At 44.4% G+C, this 11,071-nt stretch overlaps 1 protein-coding gene across 1 annotated transcript; it reads left to right on the forward strand.

Moving 5' to 3' along the window:
- The first annotated feature begins 1,477 nt into the window (after positions 1-1,477).
- On the forward strand, positions 1,478-6,595 carry Dspp (dentin sialophosphoprotein). Its single transcript, XM_031342198.1, has 4 exons — positions 1,478-1,534; positions 2,582-2,665; positions 2,820-3,764; positions 4,735-6,595. The coding sequence occupies exons 1-4, from the start codon at positions 1,478-1,480 to the stop codon at positions 6,568-6,570; spliced, it is 2,922 nt and encodes a 973-aa protein (XP_031198058.1). The 3' UTR covers positions 6,571-6,595.
- The last annotated feature ends 4,476 nt before the right edge of the window (positions 6,596-11,071 follow it).

Consider the following 11,071-nt stretch of genomic DNA (forward strand, 5'->3'; position numbering starts at 1 on the left):
TATATATATATATATTTTATTACGGTTACCTTTCCAGGACCAGGAACCCCATGGTCACGCTGGATTTGGACTTGCCAAGCTCAGTATAAGCATGGCTTGGTAGATAGGTGGCCTTCACCATTGACCCCTGGCCCTAGGGCTCTGTGTCAGGGCACCTCATTTCAGTTTGTAGAATAATTGAAGGGACCCCAGCTCTTCTTAGCATTCTCTTGACAGCGTTGAGGGTGAAGCATCATTTACAGAGATCCTGGAATTGTGTTCTCACTTCTGTTGAGTAATAAACAATATATATTTATTGATGTTTATTCTATTTCCCTATTAACCTTGAATTTTAATCAAGGCCATTTTATGACGAGCAAGATGGTAATCACTAAATCTTGTGGAAGGTCATAAAATAGAAGAAAACAATCCTTTCTGTAGTAAAAAACCATGACACAAGTAAATTTACCTTTGGGAAATAGGAACCTGAAGTTTTGATTCACATAGATTTTCATAGTTTTACAAGCTCTGTTCCAATGTATGAAAAATATGCACCTGACTGTGAATTTGCATTGTAAAGGGGTGAAAGATTTCACTCTTGATGTGCCCTTCATCAGCCAGAGACTGCAAAGTGCCTGGGTAAGGGTGGGGTGTCCTTTGTACCCAAGAGTGCTTGTTCAGCAGCAGCCTCTGCAAGGTGACATTTGTTTTCCTCAGAAGACACTGATGATCACAACCCTAGCCTAGGCTCCAGTACCTGATGCCAGTGAGGAGGAACAATGTGGGTAGCTAAGCAACTTCAAAACACTGCAATGTGCTGCCAGTGAGCGGGGCTCGCACAAGCTGCTGCTGTGTGGAAAGGGAGCCAAAGATGTCTTTAGAAAGCTTCTCTAGGGTGATTCTTCTGCCAACCTCTGGGATATTCTGAGCCATAGAGTTATTATTCCAGACTGAGGAAACAAAAGCCCAATAAAGCTATTGAAAGTGCCCAAGCTCAGAAAGCAGATAGCAGGGGAAGGGTTTCAATTCATGGATCTGAAACCAAATCCTGTGTTTTTTCTCCTAGCCTAAACTCCCTCTTTAAACACTGTAAGAGGAAGAGTTCTTCCACTTATATTGTTTAAAGCTTGATTCTATAGACCAGGTGGGAATTACAAGTGCTTTGTCATTTAAATCTGCTCTTAGTTAACTTTCCTTAAAGGTCACCCAGGAGAGATATTACCCTCATGGATAACAGCATAGAGCCAGAGCCATGGGAGGTATCTTCATGACTGTTGTCCCACAGGCAGAAAAAGTCAGAAACCCTGACAGTCTTATGTATGCTAAGGCCCCACATTCCAGGTTTATTCTGGGACCTGGGAAGTCTTCTCACATTAGTACTTTCTCCTTGTCCTAGAAAAGGGCCAATGTAAGACCAAAATACTGGGTTATCATCTTTCATTTTATGACCCATTTTGTGGTGTTCTTTGTTCTAAACAGACATTGATTATTATTCATAATGAAAATGAAGATAGTTATATATATTTGCATTTGGGCAACTGCATGGGCCATTCCGGTAAGTACATCTTCCTAATGAAGCCTTCTTCTTTTTCTGTATCTTTGAACCCAATGTTGAAATGTACATATTTCCTTATGGCTTTACAGAGAAGTTGAGTAAACACTTAACAGGAATCTTAGATCATCAAAACTATTATGTGATATCATATGGGGTCTCGATTAAAGGCAAACACATGAACCAATGCAGGCTCCCTCTCTTCCTGATGAAACGTCCTAATGAGAGGATGACCCCCCCTTTAAAAAAAGTTTATTCAGATTAATTCAATGCCCCAAAGTCATGAGACCCATCTGCTTCATTCACATGGCTGTCACTGTAATGTCAACACAGCATATACTGTTTGGGAAAAGTTGAAGAAAGGACAGGAGCTAAAAGCCAGACTTTTCAATATGTTTCATGTGTGTTATTTGTGTGTACACTGTGGAAAATCTGGAGCATCAGAACAAGTACAAATGCAGAGACATTAAGAAAGTGGACCTATGGGACTGGAGAGATGGCTCAGTGGGTAAGAGCACTAACTGCTCTTCCAGAAGTCCTGAGTTCAATTCCCAGCAACCACATGGTGGTTCACAATCATCTGTAATGCAATCTTATGCCCTCTTTTGGTGTGTCTGAAGAGGGCAACAGTGTACTCACATACATAAAATAAATGGATAAATAAATAAATTAAAAAAAAATTCATCAGCCGGCCTCAATGTCTGGTACTTTCATAGGGTGCCACATGGCCAGATGCTGTGTTGTATTTGAGAAGTTTTGTATTTGAGAAGTTTTGTAAGCACTCCGAGCTCACCCTTGCAGGTTCAGAAGTATCAATTATGCAGAGCTGCTTCTCCAGCAGCCTGCACTCATATTACTTTAGGGTTTGGGGCTGATCAATGACAACGTTATAAAAATCCTCGTTTGCTCAGCCTGAAACCCCACATAAGCACCGCAATAGGATCCTTCTCTTCTCTACAGAGTCAGACTGTGATCTGACCTTCATATTACATTTTTTTTCTTTTTCCTAAAACAAGAACCTGTGCAATATCTGCGTTTTAACCCCTGCAGGTTCCTCAGTTGGCACGGGAAAGAGACATTGTTGAAAAGTCAGTGGATATATCTCTTCTAGCACCTCCAGGAACCACAGCGCAGGTAAAAGATAGAAATATGAATGTTCCTTTCGTTTTCTGTTTTCAAGCCACTTTTACACTCTATCACTTTCTCTAAAATTTCCAACCATTTTTTTCCAGTGGCCTTATTTGAAAATGAAAGCCACAACTGACTTTGAATTGTGTCTCTTTTTCAGAATGAGTTACCTATCAACAACACTACTAGCAAGAGCAACGACTCCCCAGATGGCAGTGAGATAGGAGAGCATGGACATACGAAGGAGGGTTACAAAAGAGACGGGAATGGCTCCGAGTCAATAGACGTAGGATGGAAGGATTCTCTTACTCAGCCCATTTTAGCAAACAAACAGGGGAACACTGCCGAAGAACACGAGGATGTCGAAACATACGATCGTGATGGGATACGTGCAAGAGGAGAGAACAGTACAGCCAATGGCATCGGGGGCCAAGCAGGCATTGTGGGAAATGCCAAGGAAGCGAAGGAGAGTAGTGTCCATGGGCAGGCTGATCAGGATTCAAAAACTGGAGGTGCTAGTGATGTGAGCCAGAATGCAGACGCTACCCTTGCCCAGGAAAATGAGCCTCAAGAAGCCGGCAGCAAGAATAGCACCAACCGTGAGGCTGGAATACATGGTAGTGGGGTGGCTACACAGGAAACACCACTTCAGAGAGAAGGGGAGGGGAGTGAGAACCAGAGGGTGGAGGTGACAGCAAGCATCGGGGGAGATGCTGGTTTGGATGATACTGATGGGAGTCCTAGTGGGAATGGGCTAGAGGAGGATGAAGACATGGGCTCTGGTGATGGTGAGGGTGCAGAAGCAGGAGATGGAAGGGAGAGCCATGATGGCACTGAGAGCCAGGAGGGCCCGTCTCAGGGGGGAAAAAATGACCACAGAGATCAGAGTTCAGTTAGTACTGAAGGTAATGACTCTAAAGAACAAGAAGGCTCCCCAAATGGACGTGATGGAGATGACAGCAGCGAGGAAAATGGTGTTGAAGAAGGCGACAGTACCCAAGCAACACAGGACAACCAGAAGCTCAGTCCCAAAGACAACAGAGTTGCAGAGGGTGGGATCATCAGCCAGACGGAAGCATGTCATTTTGGGAAGAGCCAAGACCAGGTAAGTTTAGATAGCAACTTACATTCTTCCCTCCATACTCTGATGGCTGTGCCAAACAACTCCAGACAAACCCAAGATAAAGTCCTGGGTAAGCGCAGAAGCGCTGTGCGGGTAAGCAAGCACAGAAGCGCCTGTGCGGGCAAGCACAGAAGCTCCGCGCTGGTAAACATCTGGGCTCTATTTTAGTTACACTGAGTGTTTTAAGGAAAAGGCTGGAATTCTTAGAAATTTTGATATAGGACAAAAATTTTAAAATATTTATTTTATGTATAGATAAGTACACTGTAGCTGTCTTAAGACACACTAGAAGAGGGCATCAGATCCCATTATAGATGACTGTGAGCTACTATGTTGTTGCTGGGAATTGAGCTCAGGGCCTCCAGAAGAGCTGCCAGTGCTCTTAACCCCTGAACCACTTCTCCAATATGTCTCTAATACAAGACAATTTTAAAACATCCACAAATTTCTGTAAAATTAGTCAGAATGCTATAAGTTAAGCTGTATAATGATTCAATGATGTTTCTGTAAGACATTTTGTTAGTATTACATTCACTACACAGAATGATGAGCTTCTCTATGACACTTTCATTATCATGCACCTGTTGGTTCAAGTTCTTACGTGTTAGAAACCGGGGTGGCTTACTGGAGGATTCAAACCCTCATTCAGAGCACATTCACATTCGAGTACTAGATCAGCAGGCGGGCATGAATCACTGCACTGACAGCCCATCATCCTGTTCCTAAGGTCATTTCTCAAGACAGTTCTCCTTGGACCATGATGTTTTGCAGCAAATATTCACTAAATATCCATTTTTTTTTTTAATTTCGAAACAGGGTTTCTCTGTGTAGCCCTGGCTGTCCTGGAACTCACTCGGTTGATGAGCTGGTTGGCCTCGAACTCAGAAATCTACCTGCCTCTGTCTCCCAAGTGCTTGGATAATAATCCATTCTTATTTATATCATTCCACAGGGAATAGAAACTGAAAGTTCCAACACAGGCAACAAAAGTATTATTACCAAAGATTCTGAAAAACTCAGTGGAAGTAAAGACAGCAACGGACACCATGGAATGGAACTGGACAAAAAGAATAGCGCAAAGCAAGGGGAGTCTGACAAGCTCCAAGGAGCTGCTGAGAAATCAGACGCTCACAGTAACATGGGACACAGCAGGACAGGTAGCAGCAGCAATAGTGACGGGCATGACAGTTATGATTTCGATGACGAGTCCATGCAAGGAGATGATCCCAACAGCAGCGATGAATCTAATGGAAGTGACGGAAGTAACGGAAGTGATGCTAACTCTGAAAGTGCCAATGAGAGTGGCAGCCACGGAGACGCTTCTTACACCTCTGATGAATCAAGTGATAATGGCAATGACAGTGACTCACATGCGGGAGAAGATGACAGCAGTGATGACTCATCTGATACGGATGACAGTGACAGTAATGGTGATGATGACAGTGAGAGTGAGGACAAGGACGAATCAGACAGCAGTGACCATAACAATAACAGTGACACTGAGAGCAAATCAGACAGCAGAGACAGCAGCGACAGCAGCGACAGTAGTGACAGCAGTGACAGCAGCAGTAGTGACAGCAGCGACAGTAGTGACAGCAGTGACAGCAGCAGTAGCAGTGACAGCAGTGACAGTGACAGTAGTGATAGCAGTGACAGCAGTGACAGCAGCGACAGCAGTGACAGTAGTGACAGCAGTGATAGCAGTAGCAGTGACAGCAGTGACAGCAGTGACAGTGACAGTAGTGATAGCAGTGACAGCAGTGACAGCAGCAGTAGCAGTGACAGCAGTGACAGCAGTGACAGCAGTGACAGCAGCGACAGCAGTGACAGCAGTGACAGCAGCGATAGCAGTGACAGTAGTGACAGCAGTGACAGCAGCGACAGCAGTGACAGTAGTGACAGCAGTGACAGCAGCAGTAGCAGTGACAGCAGCAGTAGCAGTGACAGCAGTGACAGCAGCGACAGCAGTGACAGCAGTGACAGCAGTGACAGCAGTGACAGCAGCGATAGCAGTGACAGTAGTGACAGTAGTGACAGCAGTGACAGCAGCAGTAGCAGCGACAGCAGCGACAGCAGCAACAGCAGTGACAGCAGCGACAGCAGTGACAATGGCAAAAGCAGTGACAGTAGCAGCGACAGCAGCAGCAGTGACAGCAGTGACAACAGCAGCGACAGCAGCGACAGCAGTGACAGCAGTGACAGCAGCGACAGCAGTGACAGTGACAGCAGTGACAGCGACAGCAGCGACAGCAGCGACAGCAACGACAGCAGCGACAGCAGCGACAGCAGCGACAGCAGTGACAGTGACAGCCATGACAGCAGTGACAGCAGTGACAGTGACAGCAGTGACAGCAGCGACAGCAGTGACAGTGACAGCAGTGACAGTGACAGCAGCGACAGCAGCGACAGCAGTGACAGTGACAGCAGTGACAGCAGTGATAGTAGTGACAGTAGTGACAGCAGTGACAGCAGTGACAGCAGTGACAGCAGCGACAGCAGTGACAGCAACGACAGCAGTGACAGCAGCAGTAGCAGTGACAGCAGCGACAGCAGTGACAGCAATGACAGCAGTGACAGCAGTGACAGTGACAGCAGTGACAGCAATGACAGCAGTGACAGCAGTGACAGCAGTGACAGCAGTGACAGTGACAGCAGCGATAGTGATAGTAGTGACAGTGACAGCAGTGATAGTGACAGCAAGTCTGGTAATGACAACAGTGACAGCGACAGTGACAGCGACAGTGACAGCGAGGGCAGTGACAGTAACCACTCAACCAGTGATGATTAAAGCAGAGAGAATCCCATGAGATCCTCTGTGTGACCTCTGGTGAGTGATTGGTTCCTAACCCAATGACAACAGGAGAGACCTGCAGATTGTGTGGAACCCACGGAGCTCACAGGGAGTGGAGCCGAGCTCCAGCTCTCTCAGAGAGAATCGGGGTGCACCACCTTTGGTACATGTATGTTAAAGTATATTCATGTTCAGAAAATAATTTTTAAAAGGATAAATCTAAACATAATACTTAAACAGGAACTGAGTAACCACTACAACCACATAGCTTCGATTTGAATGGCAGGTGCTTTAGAGAGCAGAGTGAGCAACGTCACAGCCTGCAGCAGCCTCCTCCCTCAGTGCTCTGGGCACCAGAGAGCTAGTCTTTTTGTTGTGCAGTGAACGATGCTGTTCTATGGCATTCAACTCAACTACTCTGTCATTTACTTATTCCAGGGGAAAACACATTTAGGACATGATCAAAGCACTGCAGCAACTACTGGCCCTATCCAAGGTGCTGAGATAATCTTTGTGATGATAAAATAGCTCTATATATTATGAAAATTCCCAAGAATGAATGAGAAAAGGTCCCCGAGAATAGCTTGGACAAGATCTGACACATGCGGCTAAATTTCTGCATAGGATGGAAATGTACTAAGTCCCCGACCCCTACACTTCTCACATTGTCTCCCTTCCAGCAAATCTTAAATAAACGAGCAGTGCAGACAGATGATTTTGGGAGGTGGGATCATATTCTGAGCTCTCCACATACCACTGTGTTATTATTTTTCTTCGAATCACAGGCCAAACAGTTTAATCAAGAGTTGTAAAGCTGCGTGTGAGAAGAGAGGGGCCTTCTTTGGGCTCTAGGGCTCTTCTGAAAGCAAGAGAGGTGGTGAGAATAAACCACATCAAGACAGGAGGCATGAACTGGGATTGTCTCAAGAAACAATCCTAAGGATATTTTTGAAGATTTAGGGTTTTCCTTTGCCATTTCCCTATTTTCCCACGTTGGCAGTTATGCCAGATTTGGATAATCTAAATTATTAACTACATTATAAGGATAGTGGCCCATTCTCACTCTAGGCTTATTTTACCCAGAGCTTCAGAAGAGGTTCTTTTCCCGGGTGCTCAGTTTCTGAGTTACGGAATATTGCTGAGGTTTTAACATGCTGCTATCTGTAAACACATTTGTAACCCCCAACACTGTAGAGCGCCAGGCTTCTGAGCTGCCACAGCTGTGATGCGACTCCAGACGACTTCCCAGAAAGTAACGCGGTTCAGGCTTTGCCTTCTACTAGACTGCAAACTCTCTTTTGTTTGCTTTAACTTGTGAAGTACCTGCCTCTAGTAACCTGCCACACCTACTCATCAAAGTCGTGATCACTTAAACCATGGGTAGAAAACTCATTGTAAACTGTATAAGAAATGGAAAGGAAGAAATAATGAACTTCAGTATTATAATAAACATCTATTTATACAATTGCTCACTGGGGAAATTCTTCAGAGTTTGCAAGCACTTGTCCCCTCCTCCATTGTAAAATCTGGTATATAAGATTATACTTCTTACACATATTTAACCATTCTTATTAAAAATTAATATTTGTGAACACAAAATACAAACTTGAAATGCTATTAAAAATAGCGTACATAGTACCAACCCTTCATCATCCAACCCATGACTTCTTTTCCCTAGAGGCGAGTCCTCTTACTAATGTTTCACAGACATTCCAGAAAAGTTGTATGACTGTGTTCACCTCTAAAAAGTCTGAGGTATTGTACCACACACAATGTACTCATCTTACATTTCAATTTAGCAGCATGCCTTGAATATTGGCTCATAACATATAGATCGACCTCGTTTCTTCGTAGTTCTGTTCAATTCATAAACCAATATAAGATATTTATCCTGTGCTCACGTTATCATCTAGATAATAGCCCAAATCAGCATCGTGGACACTGTCTTATTGCTGTGAAGAGACACTATGACCAAAGTCTTATAAAGGAAAGCATTTAACTGGGGCTGGCTTACAGGGTCAGAGGTTTAGTCCATTATCGTCCAGGTATGGCAGCATGCAGGTAAGCATGGTACTGGAGAAGTAGCTGAAAGTTCAACATCTGGATCTGTAGGCAGAGGAAGAGGAGCCACTGTGCTGGGGCTGGTCTGGTGCTGCTGTGTGTTCAAATACTGGCCCCCAGAATGTGGCTGCCCCCGATGAGATCCTCACATACACCAAGTGATGTTATGTAAACCTTGCTTACCAAGTTAATTGGTCAATAAAAGGCTAAGGTCTGAGACTGGGCAGTAGAGAGAGAAAGGTGTGTGACTTGAGGATCAGGAGAGACCAAAGAAAGGAGGAGGCTGCCATGTGAGGAGATGGACCATGAACACATGACCAGGAGAAACTGCAATTCATAAGGGGCATATGTCTAGGATGTAGGTTACAATAGTTCAAAAGCTGCCCAATCTAGGCTTACAGCTTGCAAATAAAATACCAGAATTGTGTGTCTTCTATATGGGCTAGCTAGAATATGTAATTCCTTTTCCAAATTGGTGCCCAACATGGAACAATTAGCATCCAAGTTGATAGCCTGAGAATTTATATAAAGAAAATGGGCAATGCAGATATATCTATCCATTTATGGTATATTTGTAATTTCAATTTGAGGTAATGCTTTTTCTGTTGCCAAAAAGCATTTTGCCCTAGGGAAGATATATTCTACTAGCCAATGTAAGGAGCCAGAGTTGCTAGGGTTGAGGTAGGGTTATATTGCTTTAATACCACAGGACAAGAGAGCTATGTTTTCCATCCAAATTATTGGAAATAAGATTTGGCCAGGGAAGGTTCTCTGAAAATCTGGGCTACAGACAGAAGGAGACTGGCAAGATCAACAAGACAGGTAATGTATATGCTGATCCCTCTCTATGGGAACAGCTCTGAGACAGGTTGAGACATGAATATATATATAGTCAATAAATTCTATTGGCTACAAAATCTTGAAAACTCATTTGTCAAACTGCACCTGCAAGATGCTTGGAATGGCCAGGCCTCCATTATGGCAAGCTAGTCACTGAGCAAAGAGAATGCCCTAACTTCATCTGCAGTCAGAATGCTCTTCAAAATGGAGAAAATTTGGATGCAGGCAAAGTTGACTGGCAAGCCCTGCCAATATAGGGTAAGAAAGTCCTTCATAATTCCTGCTTCACAAATATGTCTGTCAGGTATACTGGGCTAGAAGGCTGAAGATAGGTGCTCTAATGTTATAGAGAATTTTGGGGACTCTCCAGCCAGCTAGCTGCTTATCAATTTTATAGTTTTGGAAGTTGCTTGCCTACACTTCCTACAAACTTAGGTAATTATGCCTTCCTAAGTCTCTGATGGGGTTGAATGCCACAGGCTGTCCAGTCTCGGCCTCTCTCAACCCCGTAGGAGAAACAGGGTGCTTCCAGTATATGTCGGCAAGGCATTGGCGAAGAAAAAATAACAGACACAACACATGCAAGTGCAGGATATGACTGTATTTCTCAAAATGGCATCAGACTTTTACAGTCATTACAAAAGAGAAAAGAAAAATCTGGCAGCTCAGCGGTCATGGTACATCTGAGGCCATCTGAAACACACTGGGTCTAAAACAGCAGCCATCTCCTTTGGACCAGTGCAGCACCCCCTGGCTCTGAGCACGTTTGGACCTGTGTAGACCTAGTTGGAGTCCCGGGTGGGGGTGGGGGCTGTGGGTGAGCCAGTCAGGAGGGTAGAGGCTAGAATGTCGAATACTCTGCAGTACACTGTCACACACACACACACACACACACACACACACACACACACACACACACACACCACACACACTCCGCGCAAGGTCCCACCCATCCTTAGTAAATGCCCACTATGCTAATCTTCTGGGCTAACAGAGACATGTCCCAGGGGTCTCATTCTTCTAATCCCCGGGAGTGGCTCAACTGCTGTTTGTGACTGAAAAGTTGACCTTGCCCTGAGATTATCAACTTCTATTCTGTAGGCTTCAATGCCTTATCCCCCTCATTATCTCTCTAACAATGCTGGAGGCAATTAGTCTGAATGTGTAACATTGCCTGCGAAATTCCAAGCCAGAGTTTGACTAGGATGTTGGAACATTGGTGGAGCTCAGAGAGCAACATTTAATTTTGTTTAGCTATTATAGTAAATCATATCTTGGTGGGCACCTAGCACTCGAGACTATTGCAAGGATATATCTGGGCTACCTCTGAGTTAGGGGTTGCAAGGAGACAGCTTCCTTGAAGCTTTTTGCCTCATAAACTGCTGTCATGCGAAGTGTGTGTGGCAGTTGAAGATTAGATAGTCATAGTCCCACAATGAAACAGAATCTAAGCAAGTGTTTTAGGGTCTAAGGAGGTGTTTTAAGGTTGGAAAATGAAGGTCAGAGGGTTAGATGATGCTTTACGAAGGTTGGAGTAAATTGCAAATGGGTGTTTTAAGGTTGGTAATGAAAGACCCCCAGAACTGGGGAGATCCTT

The sequence above is a fragment of the Mastomys coucha genome, unplaced genomic scaffold (genome assembly GCF_008632895.1).
Source record: "Mastomys coucha isolate ucsf_1 unplaced genomic scaffold, UCSF_Mcou_1 pScaffold22, whole genome shotgun sequence".
Lineage (NCBI taxonomy): Eukaryota > Metazoa > Chordata > Mammalia > Rodentia > Muridae > Mastomys > Mastomys coucha.

What these genes read in the sequence shown, in the direction of transcription:
- Dspp (XM_031342198.1), top strand. Translation starts at nt 1,478, where the DNA reads ATGAAAATGAAGATAGTTATATATATTTGCATTTGGGCAACTGCATGG. An exon ending in CAACTGCATGGGCCATTCCG is followed by an intron (nt 1,535 to 2,581) that starts GTAAGTACATCT and finishes TAACCCCTGCAG; the next exon opens with GTTCCTCAGTTGGCACGGGA. An exon ending in CTCCAGGAACCACAGCGCAG is followed by an intron (nt 2,666 to 2,819) that starts GTAAAAGATAGA and finishes TCTCTTTTTCAG; the next exon opens with AATGAGTTACCTATCAACAA.